At 38.9% G+C, this 24,465-nt stretch overlaps 1 protein-coding gene across 1 annotated transcript in view; it reads right to left on the bottom strand.

Moving 5' to 3' along the window:
• Positions 1-7,836: 7,836 nt before the first annotated feature.
• The window catches only part of LOC131970232 (collagen alpha-1(XXVI) chain), a 36,778-nt gene continuing 20,149 nt past the window's right edge, over positions 7,837-24,465 (bottom strand). Inside the window, exons 5-14 of the mRNA XM_059331571.1 lie at positions 23,408-23,537; positions 21,942-22,043; positions 20,261-20,389; positions 12,759-12,830; positions 12,056-12,108; positions 11,906-11,968; positions 11,441-11,476; positions 10,931-10,975; positions 10,769-10,853; positions 7,837-8,291 (exon numbers count right to left, since the gene is read on the bottom strand). Of these exons, the coding sequence (XP_059187554.1) occupies positions 8,152-8,291; positions 10,769-10,853; positions 10,931-10,975; positions 11,441-11,476; positions 11,906-11,968; positions 12,056-12,108; positions 12,759-12,830; positions 20,261-20,389; positions 21,942-22,043; positions 23,408-23,537 (855 nt within the window). The 3' untranslated portion in view covers positions 7,837-8,151. The remainder of the gene's footprint in view (positions 8,292-10,768; positions 10,854-10,930; positions 10,976-11,440; positions 11,477-11,905; positions 11,969-12,055; positions 12,109-12,758; positions 12,831-20,260; positions 20,390-21,941; positions 22,044-23,407; positions 23,538-24,465) is intronic.

Below are 24,465 nucleotides of genomic sequence, written 5' to 3'. Positions count from 1 at the left end.
CCCATAATGTGCTGATGCCTCAACAGCTGCTGAAACCGCTGACGTCTATCAGCAATAATGCTTTCAGACGGCCAGAACACGCAGAGCCCTCATCCCCTGTCATAATCCCATTCATGTACACAAGGGAGTTATAAGCATATCTAGTTACTGTGAGCAAAATCGCTTTGTATGCTTTCAAATATCAATCCAGATATGACGTGAAGCTTGTTTGTGGTGTTCTTATTCAGCACATTTCTGCTGTGGGAAGCATGTAAAGCGTGGCCTGTCATCGTCCTCTCATCGTTTAAGAGCTCATCTGTTCACAAATGAGAGCAGATAGAAAGTTAGAAGACATGGATGGATTACTGAACATTTATTAATGGAGGGAACCAAAAGGTCAGGTCCACGCTGGCCTTCACCTGCAAAATGTCACTGAAAGAGACACATACCAACCAGGACGAGACACAAAGAGACTTAAAATGGCACACAAACAGACTAACAACTAAAAAAAACAAAATAAACAACCAAAAAGAAACACAAAAATACTACATAGAGATGAAAAACAGCCTCAAAGAGACACAAAGTGACTCACACCAACTACTGAAAAGGGGCAAAACAACCACAAAGACAAAAGAGACAAAAAGGAAAATAACAACAGACAAAAACATGAAAACCAAAGTCTCACACAGACTGGTTGATAATGAATATCATGTAGTGTTTGATCAGGGATTATATCTTGCAAATCAAGCAAAAAGGTTAAATACACTGTTAAAAATGTTTGTAGAAATTACAGTAAACCCCTTCAAATTATATCAGAAATGGGTCGTAAAATTTAAAATTGTATATCACTGTAGTAGACACTTTTAAATCAAAGAATAGCACAAAACTGTAACTTTTACTGTCATTAACTGTAGGAAACACAAAGTTTTGCTGTAAAAATATAACATTTTTATGTAAAATGAATGGAGAAATACCATGATGACACAATTACCCTAAAAATAACGGGTATATTCAGTCTAAATAACAGTTTTTGCTGATATTTACATTTAAATGTACAGTAGAAAACCCACTCACTGTAATTTTTACGGTGAAGTTCTGGCAACCACAGCTGCCGGTATTTTACCGTAAATGAAACAGATTATTTTTTACAGTGTACAACAGAAATATAATTAGCTTTGCCACTTTTTGTTATTTGTTTTTGGTGTTCGGCTGGCTGAGGTTGGTTCCCACCTCCAGTGGACAGTGGACCTCGTCTCTCATTGGACACATCTGTTCAGTTAGATGCACCAAAAGAAACCCAGAAGAAGGAAGCAGGAGGCTCCAACACCATCAATGTGTTTGAGCAGAACCAGATCCAGGAGTTCAAAGAAGCCAGAGGACAGGTGCTGCCTCTCATGGTCACCTGTGTAACTGTTCTAAGTTTTTTTTTATTACCCAACAGTCACAAAGGCAATATGTGGGTCTTACATTTCCATATAAAATGTTCTTTTTCAGAATGTATATTTCTTCTTTTTTTTTTTACTTTCTTTTATTGGTTTTATGTAGTATAGTCAGAGAGAGAAAGTTAGAGAGAAAGATATAAAGTGGGAAAATAGAGAGGAACAGTACCTGTTGGGGGGCACTCCCAGAATGTATATTTCTATGTCTCACATTTACTTTGATAATTAATTTCACAAATACTTTTTAAAAATAATTTTCCTACACCAATCAATTCAATTCAATTCTATTCAAACAACTTTATTTATCCCAAATAGGGCAATTCAGTTTGCAGTCTCCAGTCTGACAGCGCACGAGACAAAGCAAAAACAAAACAACAAACAAAACAAACAAACAAAACAAAAGCAGGACAGCACATAAACCAAACAATTCCCTCTGTCAGTGGCAACAAATCAGTGTGAGTTAATGATGACATGATGAGGGTCATATGAGTTCAAGACCCTATAAGTTGGAATTATTCCTAAACAGATATAGAATATAGAAGGTATATTAATGTAAGTTGATAGTTTCTTTACCATAAAAAAACAGTTACATTATAATTCTTAGTTTATTAATAGTTTTGCACTCATTATAACATTTTTAACACCATATTAAGTATGTAAATGATTTCAAAATGATTCTTATACCTTTAAGAAATTAAAAATGAAAACATTTAAAGATTAAATATGTATAGAATTTTGTAAATGATTAATAATTGGTCACTCTGTTGCTTTTAACAGCCCCCCCCCCCCTCCTCCTCCTTTTTAGCATGATTGTACACATTTTTGTGTTTTTAATGTTTGTTTGTTTCTTAGTGTTTTTTATATGAGCCTGTCAAAAACGAATTTCTGACAGACAATAAAGTTCTATCTATCTATCTATCTATCTATCTATCTATCATCTATCTATCTATCTATCTATCTATCTATCTATCTATCAACCATCTAAAAACATCACTTAGATGGTTATTGGTTCTTGTTCTTTTCTTAGCTTCTTAAGTGTTCTTGTTCTTGTTCTGTTCTGTGTTTTTTTCTATTGTTGTTTTTATTTATGCTACCTCAGTATCTTATTCTATTGTATTTTATTGTACTTGAATATCGGACTGCTGTGACAACCGAATTTCCCTTCGGGGATGAATAAAGTAATCAATCAATCAATCAATCTATCTATCTATCTATCTATCTATCTATCTATCTATCTATCTATCTATCTATCTATCTATCTATCTATCTATCTATCTATCTATCTATCTATCTATCTATCTATCTATAAACCATCTATAAACATCACTTAGATGGTTATTGCAAAGTGTTACCAATGGAATTATACTAAACTAAAGTACACGTACCTCAAAATTGGACTCAAGTACATCTTCTGGCTTTTCCCTTTCCCCAATCTATCCCAACATCACCATCGCATGTGTGAAAAGGCTCAAGACAGAAATGTTCCTGCCTGTAGAACGTGTTAGTAGTAAATCATTAGCAGTGTCTGACAGATTAACCTGGGAGCTATGTGTGAAAACAGCCATAGTAACACATAACATGACACATCACCTGGAACTGAGTCGCTGCAGCGCGCATCATGTCTGTGTGGAGAACAGTTTTTACTCGCAGTTCTACCTGTGTTTCTCTGTGTTTTGTCAGGAGCTGACGCCGAGGACACGAATCTCAACGCCTTCAAGGTCTCTGACCCAGAAGGAACAGAGTCCTCAGAGGGGGAGGAGTGATTCTCTGCACAGCCGGCACAAACACAGCAGCTCAAACAGCTCCGTGGCTCCTCTGATGGCTCTCACAGACACTCATCTCTCAGATAAACCATGAATTACTTTGAAAAAAATAAAAAAATCACCACCAAAGTTCCAAGATGAGATAACACATATCTTGGTCAATGAAACACAGATCACAGTTAATTCAAAGTCAAAGAGATGGAAGCAGTAATTCTTCTCTCCTGTTGCTCTCCTGCAGGATGAAATATCACCTCATGTCACAGGCTGACAAGTTTACAGAGGACGAGGTGAGTTGTTGCTTGGCAACAGGGTGAAATATTGGATGTATCAATACAAGATAGTGATTCAAAGGTACCGGCAGTGGCGATAGCGTTGAACAAGTTGAAGGTGAGCACTGATGAATACCCAGAATCTGAGGCAATTTAATTTGATTTAAACCCCTTAACTACCAGCTACAGCTTATTACAAAGATCCTTCTCAGCTCCCATCCAGACCCCCTCTTCACTAACGCTGCCATTCATAACCTACATGGCCCCTGGCGAGAGACACAGTAATCTCATTTGTAGAGCAACAGATGTTTCTCTTAAAAACATCCGTTGACTGGGGAGTGAAAAGTCTGCCTCTCTTTCTCTCCAGGGATCAAAGAGACCAGTCTAATCGCTATGAAATCTGTCACTTTTGTACTGGTTTGAGAAAACGTATTGACTTACAGTAGGCTTACTATGTTGTTAAACGTAAACGCTCTCCCTCTCACACAGCCTACACATATTTTACGAGGAAGCTTTCAGGCTGTGTACATCAAAAGGCCGCACAGAGGGAGGGGAAAGGAGAGAGGAAAAATGCATATGAAACAACAAAACCCCCAGACAAATAAACAGCGCAGTGTTCCCATGGCAGCGCGGCGCAGTAATCTGACGGCTGGTTTCCCATGGCTGTGTCTCACTGCCCCATAGACCTCCACTCTGTCTCACTGATGGCTCCTGTGATTGCAATCATCCATCTTACTGTCAAAGGCAAAAAAAGGGGGCAAGAAAGGGGAAATCACACACACCATCTCTCTTTTGCTCCCTTGTGTCCAGCAAACAAGCCACCCCACTGTGAGCAGAGCCAACACGTGCACCGTGTGTGTGTTTGTATGTATGCATGTGTGTTCATGCTCATATGATCTACAGAGAGAACATGTGTGGGTGTGCATCTCTTGGTTGTCTGTGGCTGCCCATTATACTGCATGATCAGTCACTGGAGTGTACACGGGGGAGCGGTGGACATGTCTGATCTTGCAGCTGATCAAAAGCACCAGAGACTTGTTCCCTTGTGGCCGTGCAAGCGGGCCTCATATCAACATGTCTCTGTTCAGTAGACAGGAAAAACAAGAGGAGAGAGACAGACAGAGAAAGAAAGAGGAGGAGGTGGAGGAGGGGTGGGGTGCATCAGGAGTTAGACAGAAACAGGCAGACAAAGCGCAGATGAAAGGGTGCATAAAGAGGCCAGAATGGAATATATGACAATGATACATAAGCGCACTTATCTCCCAGTTGTGATGAGCTAATTGAAATGGCAAAAGCCAGCTCTGTATTTGTCTGTAGATGTAATAGCATGTGTGATCTCTCTGTCTGCAAACCTGACAGCTCTCCTCCTCTCAAGAGCTGAGGATTTAAAAGAAAAGAAAGAAAGAAAAAGTGCAAGAAACCTTTTACCTGTTTGCTTGCAGTTAAATCGGATGTTTACAAACTTCCCTCTGGATGTCGCTGGTAACCTTGACTACGACTTGACTTGTGCTGTGTGATCACCCACGGAGAGGACAAAGAGCAGGAGTACAAGTAGGAGTAGAGACGGGAGGATGAAAAGAAGAGGAAGAGGAGGTGTTGTAAACAGTGTTGCCACGCTGAGAGGCTGCGGCGTACAGTATGTGTGTAAATGTAATTATGTGCAATAAAGTGGTGACTCTACGAAATGAATCCCTTTGTTGTTGTCGTGACTTTAATCTTACTTCAATAATGAACAGAGATAAATATCTGCTGAGCACGTCTCTTACAAACAAAACAACAAAGCACACCTCAACATTGTTTAGTATAAAAGAAAATGAAACATGCACAAGACACAACAGAACAATATTCAAAAGGTTCATCAGTAGGCTCAACCCATTATATGATAACATATCAGAAACAACAACTACAGACATCACTCTGCTAATGCTGAAAGGAAAAGTTTGACATTTGGGTTCACCCTCCTGCTAGGACTTAGATGATAAAATCAATACCACTTTCATGTTGGTGTGGTGAAAGCAGCAGCTGGTTAGCTTAGCTTAGCACACAGACTGGAAACAGCTAACCTGGTTTGTCCACAGCGAATATAAACCTCCAGATATTCAGACTTGGGATTCAAGCAACTTTCTATCACCAATAAATGTGTAGAACTTTCCGAAACTAGCTGCTGTTAATGTGTTACATATGTGTAGCAGTTCATCAACAAGTGAAACCAGACAAACTCAGTTTATAGCCTTTAAAAGGAGCAGTGTGTGTTTAAGTCAGAGGCTGATTATAACAGTTTTTTCCCACTCGGCTGCTCATATATTCTGTCTGGATGCTGATCAACAAGTCCTCCAACCCATACGACCACATAGATCATACGTTTACCTAGTTAGTAGCCCTACTGATAACAGGAGATGAACACATGGTTAAATTCATACATCCTTTGATTTAAGCCCAAATAAATAATTGAGGTTTCCTGTGTTTGCAGTGATGTCTAGATACAGAGAAATAACAGAGAGATAAAGGAATCAGAAGAGGACAAAAGTAGTGGAAACAATTGCACACTGAGATGAAGTGGTCTCAGATCATTGTCTTGAATTGTAATTAATAATTCAATGTGTTTGGTGCTTAAAAGATAAAGTCTGATTTTTCCAAGTTCAGAGTAAACTTGCAGGACTAATGTTGTGAAAGAGTTGCAGTTTGATTAGGTTTAGGCAAAAAAAAATACTTGGAGAAGTTAATGGTTTTGGTTAAAATAAGTATGTTTGTAAGTATTTGACATGACGCAGAATGTGAAGTAATGGTAGTTATGTAATGTCACATTACTTACAAGCAAACCTGGAAAGTAAACATTGATTTTTTATTTCAGCAGCAGTCATCTGGGTCAAAGTCCTGTTAGTGACACATCCATCCACCACCTCCTTCCCTTTGTCGCTTTTATACTAGGTCACCTGATTTCCTGTTAATAATATATTTATATCATAACTATACCTACAATGCAAAAAAAGAAAAGTTGGGTGAACTCATAATTTCAAGGCAACAAACTTCGATGAAATTTTAAGTTGGACAATTAAACTAAATACTTTAAGTTTTGTTTTTGAGTTTGCTCAACTCTGAATTCTGATTTTTGTCAACTCAACTGTAAGTTGCACTAACTTATAATTTTACATTGTGATAACTTTTAATCCTTACTTCTGCTAACTTCTGCAATGTGCTGAATTGGCACGATTGTAACGCTGCTATGAAATGTCAGCTAATGTTGCGACCACAATTTTGAGTTAGCATTGATACGCTAATGGCTACTCTTGTAGCTGTAACAAGCAGCGCCGCTAGCATCAGTTAGCCGCTAGCTTTCGCTAATGAATTTCACTGCTTTTCCGCATTTCCCAACAAAGAAATAAGAGTTATCAGAACTATTGTCCCTTGTTGTGAACCCCAACTTAAAGATATAAGTAACAACAACTCACCAACTTGTTTTTGAGCAGACAACTGGCTTCCTTTGTTGTGCTAACTTACATTATTGCCCTAAATGTCAATAATTTATATTTCCAAGTTTTACCAACTTAAATCACTGTTTCAGGCCAAAAAATACAAGTTGGCTTTTTTGCAGTGTATAGAGGTCGCCAGCGAACAACAAACATAAATTTGGGTTGTAATAAGCTGCTTGCACAAACGGCCTTTGAAGTAGAATTTTAGGGGAGGGCAGTCTCTACGTGGGGCAACTAGTTTTAAATTGTTTACTTAGTTTAAGCCTTGTTTACTTGAACATGAGAGTGTTATAAATATTTCATATAACTCCATGCAGGAGACAGGAAGACAGGAAATAAGGTTATATCCCCAAATGCCAAACTTTTCCCTTTACACATGAACCTTGTAATGGAGAAAACAGCGATTGTACCAGACATGGTCAAGGTTTTGTTCAGAGACCAGGCTTGGTCTCTCAGAGACATATTATACAATAATCATATCAGCTTGGAAACAAATCTCAGAGGCAGTTTATGAAGAAGTCAATGTAATCCTGTTTAGTGCTCCATCAGCCAGTCGCATAAAGGTGCACTGGAGCCGAGCCGGGTTTTGAGGTTTCCAGGCCAAAACTCAACTGTTCCAGCATCTCCTCCTTTTGCTTTCCAGATGTGCGCTCTCCAGATGCTAGTCATTTCACGTCACTTTATTTTAAGCAGATATTCTTGGCCGTCTGTCATGTCTTACCTCAGTTTTAACAAGGCAGAGCAACCAGGGAGAGACAGAAAGAAGAGAAAGGAAGAAATATGTTTGACAGGGTAACACAAGATGAACCCCGAGGTCCTTCCAAGAATGTGTTTGACACTAAATAGTATATTTTGGGTCCAGCTCTGGGGAGCTCAGATCGCAGCCTGAGGAGCTTTGCAACATCAGCCAAGGAAACTGATGTGTTTACTAGGCCGTCTGTTATCTGAGGAAAGAAAGATGCCAAAAACCCTCATAACACTTAATGAGAATATATTTCATTGTACAACATTGAACACGTGCTGCTGTTAAGGTTATGTAGACTACGATCATGCAGCAACAAAAGAGTCAAAAAGACTCAATAAAAGCCTGAAATGCTTAACATCTCTTCATTTTTACAGCTGAAAAAAGACAATAAATGGCAAATATATGAGGAACATGATATAAACAAAAGTTTTATGTCCAAAATTTGACTCAAAATCATACATATACATACAAAATTAGCCTATAATATTAAAGGGGAGCTCGCCTTTGTCGCTCCCCCAGTACTGGAGCTCTTAGAGGGGCTTGGAGAGGCTGGCGGCGTTTGGTCTTTATGGCAGAGAAAGACAGGGGGTCCGAAAAGCTGCCAAATCCAGATCCTTCAGAGTTCTCTGTGTAAAGACATCATCCAAAACATAATCTTCTTCAAATACAGCCTCAAAGGAAGAGTTTGACATTTTAGAGAATACACTTTTTCTTTCTGGAGGAAAGCTAGATGAGAAGACTGATACTGCTCTCTCATGTCTGTTTGATAAATCTGAAGCTAAAGTCAGGAAACTGGAAACAGGTGGAAAAAGAGAGGCTGGCTCTGTCTGCAGGTAACAAAATCCTTCTACCAGCACCTCTAAAGCTACCCAATTAACACGTTATACACTGTGTGTTCAATCTGCAGAGAACCTGAAGAGTTAAAACAACATTTATCTGCCGGACTATTTCTTGGCAGGGAGCAGTGACCTCCAGCACACAAACCCCGTAAAAATGGCAGATTGGAGTTCGCATGCTTTGATTTCTTTAAAGATTTTTAGAAAAAATACGAGATATAACATGTTGAGTGAGCTTTAGAGGTGCTGGAGGGTGGATTTTGTTACTTTTCATCAGAGCCAGGCTAGCTGTTTCCACCTGTTTCCAGTCTTTACGCTAAGCTAAGCTAAGCTAAGCTAAGCTAAGCTAAGCTAAGCTGCTGTAGGATGTAGCAGAACAACACATGACCGTGCTTAAAAGTTTCATCATGTTTTTGTTGAAGGGGGGAGCTAAATAAACCTGTTTGCTAATGCAGCTATTGTCAACCTTGGGGTTGGGACCCCAATTGGGGTCGCGAGATGATTTCTGGGGGTCGCCAAATCATTTTGGAAGTCAGCTCTGTCTCCACTGTGTTAAAGTGTTCATGTGTTAATGTGTTTTAGTCTTTTTGGTCACTTAATGTCTTTTTTTGGTCATTTCGGGGTTTTTTTTGGTCATTTTGTGTCTTTTTTTGGTCATTTTGTGTTTTTTTTTGTCATTTTGTGTCTTTTTTTGGTCATTTTGTGGTCAATTTGTGTCTCTTTTGGTCATTTTGTTTCCTTTTTTGGTCATTTTGTTTCCTTTTTTGGTCATTTTGTGTCTTTTCTTTGTCATTTTGTGTCTTTTTTTAGTCATTTTGTCTTTTTTTGGTCATTTTGTTTCTTTACTGCGACATTTTGTGTCTTTTTTTGGTCATCTTGTGTCTTTTTTGGTCATTTTGTTTCCTTTTTTTGGTCATTTTGTGTCTTTTTAGTCATTTTGTGTCTTTTTGTGGTCATTTTGTTTCTTTGATCTGAACTGTGCGTGTGAGATTCTGTTCAGTGAGCGGGGGTCGCGGACAACATGCATGTTAAATTGGGGGTCCCGACTCAAAAAGGTTGAGAACTACTGTGCTAATGAACAAGAATGTGAGCATCGGTAACTCTTGCAGCAGTTAAAGCAACCATAAGTAACTTTGATTTTGTATTGAGTTTAGCCTCTTTGGACAAAGGTGAGTGTTTCCATAATCACCAAACTCCTTTAAGAAAACCTTTCATTTTGACACAACATTGGCCTCCAGCAGCTTGAGGTTGGCGTTGGCTCAGAGGAAGCAGACAGACCTCTGTTTCCCTGTTGATATGTGCCCACCCTTCTACCTAAATCTGAATAAAAACCTAATATCTAACCCTAACCAGGCTGCTACAGGAAACCTTTTTTTTTATCAGGAGAGAAACACTTTTCCACTAGTAAACAGACTTTGAGACAACATCAGTTCAGTTTAAAAACAAGGTAGAACCGGTCCGAAGGTCAGCCACATTGGCTCACATTTGAAACGACACATCTGAATAGTTTCGGAGCAGCTTAGTAAAAAGAAGAGAAAAATTAACATATTTGTAGTGGCACTCCGTTTGGTAACTTCGCCACTTCTATAGTCAGTCGATAAAAACACTCTTTTTCCACGCGAGCGACGAGACATGACAACTTCTTTGTCTTTTAAAATGTTTACTTAAAAAAACAAAGTAAATTACAAGTCCGACGCACGGTCAACAGACTGTGTTGCTTCCACCATGTTCTGACTAAAAACGAAACTTAAGATACACAGTCAGTTACCATAGTTACCACTATATAGTGACATCACAATGTAAAATTCAAAGCATAGAAACACTTTTAACCCTTTAAACATTTCTAATTGTATATTTTAAACTAACATACTCTTAGCATTGCATGAATTACAATGAAATTATTATCATTCATTTTTAACTGTTTTTAACTTAAATTATTAATGATGAACTGGCCCTTATTGGCCCTTACAGTATTAAAAATTCTAAATTATGACTTTTCTTTTTTTCTTTTTTCCCCCCTTTTACTGGTTAATGTCTATACTACCTGTTCCATGTTTTTTTTATGTTCCTTTCTACAACTCTACGACTAAAAATTAAAATCTTGACTGTGCTTATTTCTGTCTGTGTGATCTTTGAGCTAGCTCAGCGGACAAATTCAAGAGTGAATCAATCTTCTCATCTGATCCTCCGCCAGGAAGCGAGTAAGCGCATTTCCCCAAAATGAGGCCTGGAAAAACGTTTTGCTCCATCTCTGTTTTTCTCCTCACCGTGAACGCCGATCATGTGCTCCAGGATCAGGACTCTCTCGGCCAGGATCTTCAGGGCCTCCCTGAGCTGCTGCACGGCCTCGCCCTGCGGAACACCATCATCTTTAGTTTTGGACAATTTTTCAAATGAGCTCAGGAGGAAAAGATACTTATGTGTCTTACCTCATTCAAGCCTTCTCCTGGCTCTCCTTTTGGTCCCGGTGCTCCCTGAGAAAACAGTTAAATAATCGGTGTTTCGTGTGTTTCTGTGTGTTTGATGCAACATAATAATACTGCACCAGCGCTACCATAACGGTAAGGTCGGCGCAACCTATCATTGGTAAAAATTGCTATTTTATAATCATTGACAATTTTACAAAAACAGTTACACAAGTGGCCAGTTGCACCGGCACTACCATCAAGGTAAGGTCGGCCCAACCAACCACTGAACGCTGTTTTATAATATCAAAAAAGCATTTTAAATTTAGCAAAAATGTGCTATTTTAATAATATAACAAGACATTTTAATCTTACAAAAACATCAGGTCTCTTCACAGACAGCCGGGTGAAATATAGCAATTCTGCTAAGCCTGTTTGTACAACCATCTTCTCATGTCTCATGTTTCATGTTGCAGTGTTTAATGGCTCTGTACTGTCTGTCCTAAAATAAAATTCATTCATTCATTCACTTACAGGTAGGCCCAGCTCGCCTGCTACACCTGGAGGCCCCTGGTAGAGGAAGAACAGAGGGAAATCATTTAGGACTCCTGCTCACACACATTTTACCCACTTGCATTCTTTATCCCCCTCTGCTAATCTGCCTCTTCACCAGATCTCCAAACTTAAATCATGCTAGTAGAGGAAGGGGATCAGGTTTAAAGACAGAGGCCCACCAGAGAGCTGGATAAAAGAGGGGACCCGACATGGCCGCCCTGATTAGTGAGGCCTGGCCTTGGACGAGAGAGAGAGGAGGATTAGTCACGGCCCGAAGTGAGTCTTTGAAGAAAAGCTTGTTCACCTTTAATGTATTTAAGATTGCATGACAGCTAGGACCATTTACAAAATAGAACAAAAAGCATTTTGATAGTTCATCAGAATCAAATCTGTTCAGCCAGCCTGATAATCCAATAACGAGGAGGATTTCTCCGGCAGCCTCACCCTGTCCCCCGGATCTCCTTTAGGCCCAACGTCCCCACGCTTCCCTTGGAGGCCTTCCTTCCCCTGATGTCAGTAAAACAGAAGGGTGTGTGTTAATGATGCTATTCATACGGCCATATCTTTGATTGATGAACAGATTCAGATACTCACGTCTCGTCCTGACAGGCCTGGTGTCCCTGCAGCTCCTCTCAGTCCTGGAGGGCCTGCAGTATCATTCACATCATGTCAAAATGTTAAAGTTTGGCTTTGACTGTTGTGCAATGTCAAAATTAAATTCAGTTGATTTAACAGTTTGATTTAATTTAGATGTTACGCTGTCCAGTGAGAGAGAATTGTTTAAAAAATAGAAATACAAAACCCAGGTTCTCAATGTTTCTCTTAAAATTTCTCTTAAATTAGGTGTTCTTTCACCATGTTTTTACACAACAAAGTCATATATATATTTTTCATCTGCTTGTACCGGTGTTTTATTAAATTAACATGAGGCTCATGTGGCAAAAGCTGCAATGGTGGTTATAAAAACTAGAAGAATGCAGTAGTTTGCTAATCATTTGAGATGGATATTCAATCGAAAACTGTGAAAAGACAGAAAGTCTATATAGTTTATTTCTGAAAGGCTCCTTTCACTAAGCACATCATTTTTTTATTTATTTTGAGATCTTGACTAAGATTTTAAATAAAGTTTGGAGAGTGTGAACAGTGATTGGCTCAACTACATGCATTTGTTTGTGAACATGTGCAAGAGCTAAAAAATAAATCAAGACACGACATACATAAATATATATATGCATAAATACGTACTTTTGTGGTGTTTCTCTCTAATTTGTGTGCAGGAAACAGCTTCTATTCATACCTGAGGGGCCGACGGGCCCAGCTGGACCAGGAGGCCCAGTTATGATCCGAGGAGGTTGTACGGGTGTCTCCTCTGGGAAAAACAACAGAAATATAAATGAAAAGTTTAGTTTAACTCTTGTACCAAAGATAACAAACATTGTGATGAGAAATTAGAGAAAATAATATGAATCCCTGACTGAGGTCATTCAGGGTCAAGAGGTCACATACAGCTTAATATTTAGAACATGTTTTAAGTTATTAAAAAGTTTGTTAATGTGCAGTTACCACAAAATACTTTCATAAATGTTCTTTAACTTTTTTTCTGGAATCAAACTGATATTAAATTATATTATTTTCCTGGTGTGAATGACTCAAAATTACAATTTTATTAATGCTTTCATTGATTGACTCTGTTTATGTGCATTGCTGCCAGGTGAGAAAAAGAAAATGGTTTATATGTAAATGGCTAATAAAATATTTCCATGTTATTACGACATTCAAACATATTTCATGACAACAAAACTTTTCTTGTACCAGAAACCACTGAACCCCTCGTGGGCTGAAACACAGTAACCAGCCAACTACATGAGAAAACTGCCAAAATGTTTGCTGTTTACCAAAGCTCTAACACTGAATATTTGTGCTCCACAGACAGAAATGTTGGAAAGAAGTAGATATATTTCAATTTCACAGGATGTTTACAATAAAACCATCCCAAAAGAAAAGATGGTTTCAGGTTGATGGCAAACATTTACCATCTGTCAATATTAATGTTTTGTACATTTTTGCTTGTATTGAAACCACTGGCACAGATGATGAGCAAACATTATTCTCTGCTAACCATCCCTTAATGTCTTAGCACTGAAATGCATTTTATTTATTTATTTATTTATTTATTACTATATTTCTTTAGCACCTTTCAAAACCAGGGTTACAAGGTGCTTTACAAAGTACATTATCATGGAGGCAATACAACAGTTAAAACAAAAATAACAGAACATCATCAAAAACGGTGAACAAGCAAAAATAATAGGATACAAAATTAAAATATGTGTAAGAGCGTTAGAAATCATTGCACAAATTCCAGTCTGTACAAGTGGGTTTTTAAAAGTTTTTTAAAATGATACACAGACTCAGCTGCTCTGATACTGAGGGGGATCTTGGCTGATCTGATCTCAAATAAGGTCAAGATCTTGTTATTTGAACAGTGTGTTATGAATTGTACTCTACTCTACTCTACTCTATTGTATTACTACAATGTAATCAACCATTTAAGAAGATGAAAAATTTTGTTATTTGTAATAATTAACAAATCAATAAAGAGTAAGAGGTTATGTAATAGTAGGCAGTTAGAGTTAAAGTCAGTTGGCTGAGGCAGGAGATGTTTTAATGTTTTAATAGGGTGAAACTCTTATCAGACCAGATAGAAGCTGCTTGGTCAGCATCTCCTCTGGAGTCTTAGCAAGACCAAATATGTACAGGCCAAGAGGAGAAAGAGCCAAATATAATCTATTAAAAATGTCCAGGCATGCAGGCAGGATATGACCAAATATGACAAGATCATACGATAAGAATGAGCATTTGTTAGAAACACCCAAGAACGTGTGTAAGAGAATATGCTGGAGAGGGGAGACTAAATGTATAAAAGAGCAGAACCTGGAAAAAACAGGGTTCTTTCATCTCGCTCTCCTTCAGATTACACAAGATCGGGTTCCTGAGCAGCCGAACACCACGGAAAAGATTTTAAGGAGTCCTATCCTCTGCTGTGGTATCAAGGACTATTAGAGCACCTAAAGGATTTACCATCTTCCAAAAGGACTGAGGATTACAATCAGGAAACGTAAACTTTGTTAGCTCACTCGACTGAAACAGAGCTGGGACTTAGTAAAGACTTAAAAGTGAGTCAGTTTGTTCAGACTCTGCTCTAGTATAAGTTCTTAATTTTTTAGTACTATATAATAATTATTTAATTACAATTGATGTGTGTTAAATCAATGTTGAGCTGTCAGTGAGGATGCCAAACAGATGTGGATGAGACATTTTTACAATGGATAGGCCTGAAAAAAGCAGAAGCAAGGCTGGACCAAGGACAAACTCTAACCCATGTTAAGTCAGTCGTCAGTTGAAAAGGGTGCTCCTTGAAAAAAGGTATCTTAAGGCACTGCAGGTAGTAACGCATGGGGAGGAGAGGACAATTTACCTTCGCAAGATTGCCAGCTGACATGAGCACCGTGGCCCAGATGGAGGTCGCGGGGAAATCATATGACCTAGAGTCAAGATTCTTTGATAAGAAAAGGAAGAAAGAGAACAAGGATAATAAAGCAGCCACAAAGGTACAGGACAAGTCCTTTACTCCAACTCAGAAAGAAGCCACACCATAGGAACAGTAGGAGCTGGTGGACATTCTGGCTGTAACTGAGCAGAAACTACAGAAACCATCTTTATAGGCAACGCGTTCATGGATGGCACCGAAGAAGAATATCTGGAAAAACTGAAGAAGGTTGTGGAAAGGATTACGGTGGCAGGGCTAAAGCTCAAAGTTCCCACAGACCTGGAGCTCTCAGAAAGATAGAGGGAAAGGTTGAGACAGATCAACCCACCATCATCAGCAAATGACCTGCAGAAGATTTGGGACTTTGCAACCATGTCCCTAACTAGCAGAAATACACCAAGCCATTGTACGATGCCTCAGGAAACGGAGGCTTGAGCCAAGAAGCCTGACCACCAAACTAGTGGCAGAGGTCAGCTAAAATGTGCTAAAATTGAGGGGATGAAGGGGGAACTGTGACCTTGTGGAGCTATACCTTGTCATCAGTGGAAAATAAAACATTTCCAGGAGGAGAAGGAGCTAGCGGCCATGGCAAAGTACTTTACAGAGTCCTTAAAGGTCCTGGTGCAAGGCCAGGGGCTCAGGGTCATCACCCAAAGACAAGTCCATAAGTACCTAAAGAAAGGAACTAAAGCATCTAATAGAAGATAGTGTAGATGGGAGATACCATGCTGGACCCTGATCTGGAGATCAGCCCTGCACAGCCTTCTAGCAAAAAGTCCCAAAAGGAAACACAACCAGAAGAAAAACCATATGAATGGACTTTGTACATGAATGGATCGAGAAAAGGGCAAGGGAACTTTATGTAAAAGGAAAATTAAAAGAGCATGGATGATAACTGACAGCCACTCCTGTACACAAGTCCTACTGAAGGAGGGTTTGAAGGAGTTTGAAGGCCCATCATGACTTACACAGACAGAAAAGGCCCATGCAAAAGAGGGAGCACATTGGCTGGGAAACGATGAGGTTGATCGCTCTGTGCAATAAAGGCAAATTGTCTTTGTTGTTATTGAGAAGTGGGACATGAAGGCAGAATAGTCCTGAAAGAGTTTGTGGAAGAAGTGGTACGGGTCGTAGACAAAGCGTTGGTCACGCTGGTCTTATCATGCGGAAGGAAAAGCAGCAACTCTAGACTCCTGAGAGCCAGATTGGGCGTGTTCAACACAACGCTCGGGGACAGTGGATCAATGGCCTCATGATAAAGAGCACTGTGCCTCGGGGATCAGTATGCATGGATGTGACTGGTCCTCTTGGAATAACAGGAAAGAAAGATGAGAAATACCTTTTGGTGCTTGTGGACTCAATGTCAGGATACGTAACTGTCAGGCTGTTAGAGAGGCCAATGGCACCAGTGTGGTCAATGTGCCGGATCAAGTTTGTGCTGCAAAAGAATCACTACGGACAAAGGTATTCATTGTTGAAACGCTCAGGTGGACCAGTGGTGTCAACAGCATGAGCTGATGAGAATCTACTCACCAGCTTACACTCAAGACAATGAGGATAGTAGAAACCATTTGACTAGTAAAAAACTGGATTGGCATAAATGCCAATTAGCAGCTGGAGCACTTAAGTGTTGGAAATCAGGAATGCCTTGAACGACCACTATAGGACAGGTAGGCCCTCATCTTCATAGGAGTGAACCAGCGGCTCTTTATGTCACAATAAGTGGGGCGATACACAGGTAACGGCTGTCAATACAGTCACATGACTAGTGGTGGAATGTAACCAAGTACATTTACTCAAGTACTGTACTTAAGTACAATTTTGAGGTACTTGTACTTTACTTGAGTATTCCAATTTTATGTAACTTTATACTTCTACTCCACTACATTTTGAGGCAAATATTGTACTTTTTACTCCACTACATTTAGCTGACAGCTTTAGTTATTTTTCAGTTATTTTTAACATAAAAACATGATGAATTTAAAGTGATTAGACATTTGTTTTTATTAAACCTCATAACAGTATATAAGGCAGTAAAAATTAACCCTATCTTTACAAAACTAAACTACTGCTGCTTACATAAATGCATCAATAAAAATAAAATCTTATAACATATTTGGAATATATAAAACAATCTTAGTTGGTCCGTTCTGCAAAACGAGTACTTTTACTTTTGATACTTAAAGTACATTTTGATGCTGATACTTTTGTACTTTTACTTAAGTAAGTTACGAAAGCATGACTTTTACTTGTAGTGGAGTCATTTTTACAGTGTGGTATCAGTACTTTTACTTAAGTAAAGGATCTGAATACTTTTTCCACCACTGCACATGACCATCCATTGGACACATCAGTGAAGGCTGAGGTGTCTGACAATGTAGAGCAAATACTGGACTGTGACACAGTATTGCTTAAGAAGAAAGAAATAAAGGGAGTGGAGCAATTTAAACCAATTCCAAACCAGGAACCAGGAGTTTGCCAGTGGGAGATTACATCCAGTCCTGCAGCGACTCTTCTCTCATCATTAGGAGCAGCAAGCTGCTGCAAGTAGGCCAAGCCAAAGGATGGGAGGTGAGAAGAGTTTAGGACCTGTTGATGTCTCTCAAACTGCAGCCTGAGGACAGAAACAGGTGACCAAGGTTGTCCACTTGGGGCGTGGCTAATCCCTGCACCACCGCTCCACCTGTAACAACTGGTTTTCTTGAATTAAACAGTTGCATAATACTATCACAGGACTATTTGTGTAATTTATAATATTTTTTATATTATTTATATTACTTTTTACCAAGCAATATCTTTTAAACACTATCGTTTGGTCTTTTAAATCAAATAAACCCTACACAAACACAGTTTCCATCAAATTGAGAGTTTATTGAGAGCTTTGCCAACAAATACGTAAGTAATTGATCATTTTTAAAAGATTTTTCTTTTTGGTCTTATTTGCCTTTATTGGGGAATACAGCCGTAGAGTACATGGGGCATTTGCTCTACCAGGTTAAATACAACTGGACCTCAGCGCCCCTTAGCCCTGTATTTTTTTTTGTGTATTATTTTATACCCACCTCATAAACATAAAGCTTGTTTGGACATTTACTTCCTGCAGATTTACTTCCACTTCAGAATTATTGAAGTTTTATTTATGTTTGGGGTCCAGTGCTCCACCCTCTTTAGACTTTTCATTTAAAAGTTTTGCTTGACCTAATTCTGTGAACACTTCTTTTAATTTCTGTGTGCACACAGCCCTGCAGCCTCATGCCCTTTTTATTGGGATTGGCAGTCCGTTTACATATGTAAATTAGGATCAATTGGCACATGCTTTCAATTCACATTCTGCGGTTAAAGAACGCCAACATAGACTTTTCTTATGAACAAATTTAAGAAAAACTGCATGTTGTAACCCCTCTTTTGCCCCCATTTCCGCTCTATTTGTATCTGTATCTCTAATAAGGGCATAAAAACCAGGTAAGAGAAATCCAATCAAATTTTAAACAACCTGGATCTGCAGATATATGTCTATGTCTGCCTCTGCTGCTGTTACTTTGCTGTGTTTAATACATTATGCATAATCATGTCTATGAAGTCATTGACATGCATATTGGAAACAAACAGCTGTTTGCTGCATCCATCCACATGCATATTATGTTTGGGGTCTGAAACAGCCTGAACCTCGGGGGGGTGGGATCCATTTTTCAAGCTAACAGAAGAGTTAAGACATCAAGGATCAACATCCAGGCTGCAGTTTGTTCAGCAGTCAACAGCAGGATTGAATTCAGTGTGACAGTGATGGACAGGAACAGCTGGCTGATCTAAAAGAGGTCCCATTTAATGGAGCAGTAAACACGGAGACATGATGTATCTTCATTCAGAAGGTGGAAGTTGAGCCTTGTTCTCAGCATGTCGGATATTTTAAGGCATGCTCGTAAGTATACATTTTGTTTTCAGCCTCACCACACTTCCCCTCTCCTTTAACATATGCTCAGAGTCAGTCTTCCCCCCCGTGTTGAGACAACGCTGTTACATTATGGCTTCAGTCCACACAAAGGGTCTAGAAGGAGCAGATTTCCCTCTGGAACTAATTTTCTAATGTTACAGTCTCCTCGAGCCTGGCTGCCTCCCCGAGAAACTCCACATGAGTGGCAGACTATCTCCTCCCTCGTTCATAGCTAGCCCAGATTTTGGCTCCGGGCCGCGGCCTGTTCCCCCAAACGCAGACTGTCGTGCTGACAGCTAACAAATTAGGCCTGATTTACAGCCAGTTGGCCCCCCTCAGCTTACATGGTCCCACAGACCCAAATCTACATAGTTCCAGACCCGCAGACACAGTTCTGGGCTCAGAAAGGCAGATGCAGCCAAAAGCCTAATGGGAGCCAGCAGTCTCCATGAGGTAATGATTATAGCATGGGCTTCTACTGCCTCCCTGTGGTGGAACCTAGGTTTTAAACATGAAAAATGTGACTTTAATCTTTGTATATTTCAAAAGATTTGAAGATTTTGTAGTTTCAAACAATGAGAGAAAGATTATTTTCATGTTTAACAGTTGTGTCTAATGTCTTTTTTGGGGAATGGACAGAAGAAGTGGAGCTGTATTAAAGTCGATCAGATGAATATAAACATATCTCAATATATTTTTCTAATAATTCAGTCTTCTTTAAAAACCATCCAAGTGAATCGTGTGATTTATTTGTTGGTGTTGGACTCCATTGTTGGTGGTGGTGTTAAATGAGGTTGCAGTAAACAGTGGCACAGCAGCAGCAACACACACGGAAACGATTAAAGTAAATCTAAACCAGGCCTTGGCTGCACAGAAACAATACTCCATTACAAATGTGAGCCCTTTGCTGAAAGCTAAAGACATATATTGCTCACTTAAACACTTGGTAACAGCTACAATATGCTCCGTGCTTCCACCTGTGGCCCTTTAAAACCATTTTCCATACATAGAAACCAGCCTGGCCCGGGATCATGTTCCGCCTGACACAATGATTGCAAAGAGAACAACAGGATGAACATAATGTATGAGATATGTGAGTGTTTGAAACTGGTGAAGCACATGATTCATCAAAATGGACCCGTGGTTTTGGCCTCGACTCAGACAAACCAAAAACTGAACGCTTGAATGGTTTTACAATTGTTCTTGGGTCAGAACTCGACCATGTGTTTAAGATCAACTTCTCATTTAAGGACATCTGGGACAATTTAGCCCTAAGTTACTGCAAACGAGTGAATTTGAGGTGGAATAATTCGCTCACCTTGATTGTCCACGTGGAAAACGTCACCCCGCACTCGGACAGGAGAGGAGCTCGGCCCCGGAGGCCCCGGAGGACCAGGAGGGCCGGGTAGACCTGATCCTCCTGTTAGACCCCTGTCCCCCTTTGGTCCTGAGCACCAAGGTAAACAAAAAACACAATTAATCAATCAGTATCATAGCAAATTTCACAATGTTGTGAATTTGATATGCACTGTAAAAAAAGATGAATAGCTACTCAATAAAATTGAGGCAACAGATTGCACGCAATATTATTTATTAAATCTAACTACGTTACAAGTTCAGTTAATAATTTAACAGGAAGTGCCTGTCAATTAAAAACGGACTAATTCTATTGTGTTGGATTCATTCAAAATTCTCTTGATTTAGAATTACAAACACATAAAGATTATATTTAATGTGATCAAAATAAGTAGATTCTATCTCAAACATTTTTATATTAAAGTTACTTAAACAAGTGCCTCAAAATCAAGGACGCATTTATATTTAATACATTTTATCAAATATATTAAGTAAAATTAAATGACTACGGAATAATTTATTACAGTGTGGGTTTTGTAAAGAGCATTTGCCATTTGTAAAGTCAGAATTAAGCCTTATTCCAAATGCAGCATTTTCTGCATTTATAGAGCGCCATTGGAATATGCGTTTGAATTGCAGCAACTCCAGTTTGCATGTATCCATCACTAAAGAGAGTCAGGTTTTCATGCCTCTTAAAACTTTCCAAGTGTTATTGGAAACAATGGATCAAATTCTGATAGTGAAACGAGTCATTTCATGGAGGTTGTGACGCTCAAAAAGAAATCATCCACCGTTTTACAGCTGCTCCTTTCCCATGATTGTGTGTGGGCTCAGGGCAGGCAGAGCGAGCACTGAGTTGAAGCCGTAGACTGTAAAACTATGGACGTATTCTCTGTGACGTCTCCTAGTTTTCCAAAGAGTCAAACTCAAAGTGTGCAGCTCCTGCTGTCCCCATCATGACAGAGCCTGGCTAATCCACAAAGGGGCTCAGAGGAGACGTCTGAATAAGCTGAGGTGGGTTTAATGTAAAACAACTGGTGATGACACTCACCTGTCCCTGCAAAACTTTAAACTTTATTATAAATGAGACGGGTGAGACCACATGTCTGGACATGTCTGTATGCACAGCTGCATGTAAACAGAATTATTAGAAGAATATTCAGTAACGCTTTATAATAAGGTCCTTAATAACCATTAATTTACAAGTAATAAGGCATTGTTCTCGCTTTAGATCCGGTAGTTGCAAAAAGCATAGTTAACTTATAGTTAACTTATAATAGATGAGCAATAAAGTATATTTTAATATCAATAAGCAAACAAAATAAGATTAATAAAGGCATGGCAAAGACATAATGGGTGGGTCATGGGTGTTTGTAATGCCATTATTAACACTTATATAAGCTTATAAACACACAACAATGTTAATAAGCATCTTGTAAGGACTTACAAGGGTCTTATTACTTGTTAATTAATGGTTATTACAAGGACCTTAATATAAAGCGTTACCGGATATTCTTTCTTTTTTTCAGAATAAGGGGAGAAACTTGGAGGACACATAGTCAACCATTCATTTGAGGCAAGCGTTGCTGTTCAAACCCTCTTTAAATGAGCGGTTGAAGCTTTAAGGTCTGGTGATATTTTACCGATGGGTCCAGGGAGGCCTGCTCTTCCAGCTGGACCTGCAGGTCCAGCAGAACCTGGAAGCCCTGGTGGTCCGATGGGCCCCGGAAGCCCTCTGCCTCCTGGTGAAGAAACAAACAAGAGGCAGTCAGAATCAAAGTATATTCAAAGTACATACTCTTTTCTGTGGCTCTGGAGAAGCTTTCAACAGTTTGAAAGCATCATGGTTATTTTGACTTGGCCTTTATAAATTTGTATCATGATAACTGCAGGCTGCAGTGTTTTAGGAGCTTGACCTATGGGCTAAAATCAGCCCCAGTTGCTTTAACTATTCAACATTTTTGCCACTGTTGATTTTAATCTCTCTCTTACAAATCGGCCAACTTTATGGACGTGCCATACCCAATTGCTGGATAAGGCCCTTAATTTGCAATGTGCTTGCCAACAGGAATCAACGTGCACTGAATGCCTTTGTAAGTTTTGCACAAAATCACAAAGCAAAAGACATTTCCAGCAAATAAGTGAGGCTAAAAACAAGCTCTACCTAATGTTTTTTGCAGGACTTTCTCATGGCTCAAAAACTGTCATCCACAGAAAAGTTAAGTCTCATTTAGAACCAGAGACTCTGCAGGTTAATTCCATAGATATAGATATGTTATTATCCACTAAAGTTAGGCATGATACCAAATGAATGAATCCCTGTTTTTGTTATCTTGACTGTACGGGGGCTGGGAGGAACAATTGAGTGAGATTCAACTCTTCTTTGTTTGTTTTGCTTATTTGTTGATATATACACTGCAAAAAAAAAAAAACTTGTATTTTTTGGCCTAAAACAGTGATTTAAGTTGGTAAAACTTGGAAATATAAATTATTGACATTTAGGGCAATAATGTAAGTTAGCACAACAAAGGAAGCCAGTTGTCTGCTCAAAAACAAGTTGGTGAGTTGTTGTTACTTATATCTTTAAGTTGGGGTTCACAACAAGGGACAATAGTTCTGATAACTCTTATTTCTTTGTTGTGAAATGCGGGAAAGCGGTGAAATTCGGTCATTAGCGAAAGCTAGCGGCTAACTGATGCTAGCGGCTAACTGATGCTAGCGGCTAACTGATGCTAGTGGCTAACTGATGCTAGCAGCGCTGCTTGTTACAGCTACAAGAGTAGCCATTAGCGTATCAATGCTAACTCAAAATTGTTTTTGCAACATTAGCTGACATTTCATAGGCGTTACAATCGTGCCACTTCAGCACACTGCAGAAGTAAGGATTAAAAGTTATTACAATGTAAAATTATAAGTTCAAAAATCTGAATTCAGAGTTGAGCAAACTCAAAAACAAAACTTAAAATATTTAGTTTAATTGTCCAACTTAAAATTTTATCGAAGTTTGTTGCCTTGAAATTTTGAGTTCAGCCAACTTTTCTTTTTTTGCAGTGTAGAAACTGATCCTTAACATCTCCACTAAACCATTCAGAGAGCATGTGTTGGTGATGACCTGGGGGCAGGTATGAGGGCGGGGCTATCGGAGTGGGTTGGGGTGCGTCCACCTCGTTCTCCGTTGAACCTTCTGGTGAACCGCTGACGGGCTGCAGGGAGGAACGCCCGTCTTCCAACAGCTTGATCTGAAACAAGAGAGACACATTTCAAACACATCTGGTGCATTTAAAATAATCTACACTACCGGTCAAAAGTTTTAGAACACACCAACTTTTCCAGAATTGAATTGAAAATTATGCAGTTTAATGTCTCAGTGTACTCTGAAATTAATGCACATTTGCAACATTTAAAATTCTTATTGAGCATGATAGTGTTTTGAAAGTAAAAAAAAGATTCAAAATCACATTTTATGTTGGACTAAAGGACTAAAAAAAGACACAAATTGACCTAAAAAAGACACAAAATGACAAAAAAAAGACACAAAATGACCAAAAAAAGACACCAAAAGACACAAAATTACAAAAAAGACACAAAATGACAAAAAAAAGACACAAAATGACCTAAAAAAGACACAAAATGACAAAAAAAGACACCAAAAGACACAAAATGACAAAAAAGACACAAAATTACAAAAAAGACATAAAATGACAAAAAAAGACACCAAAAGACGCAAAATGACTTAAAAAAGACACAAAATGACCAAAAAAGACACAAAATGACAAAAAAGACACCAAAAGACACAAGATGACTAAGAAAAGACACAAAATGACCAAAAAAAGACACAAAATGACCAAAAAAAGACACAAAATGACTTACAAAGACATGAAAAGAATTCAAAAATGGACAAAATAGCCCAAGACTCCATAGAGTTAAGTTGTTAACCCATTTCTTGTTCCCTGAAAAAGGCCTACTTGTATAATTCTGAAATGTACATTATCTTTCAGTTTTGGTTAAGCTTACCTTTTTTTATTTACCTCTGGCAGTTCACCACTTACCTTTGGACCCTTTCAAGCTGTTCATTTGACTTGAACTGCTTGAATTTCAATAAAAAACTGGAAAAATTGGGGTGTTCTAAAACTTTTGACCGGTAGTGTATGTAGAAACTATTGTCTT

Source organism: Centropristis striata, chromosome 4 (assembly GCF_030273125.1).
Source record: "Centropristis striata isolate RG_2023a ecotype Rhode Island chromosome 4, C.striata_1.0, whole genome shotgun sequence".
NCBI lineage: Eukaryota > Metazoa > Chordata > Actinopteri > Perciformes > Serranidae > Centropristis > Centropristis striata.
The sequence above is the reverse complement of the archived record's forward strand: the minus strand, read 5'-3'. Positions and strand labels throughout refer to the sequence as shown.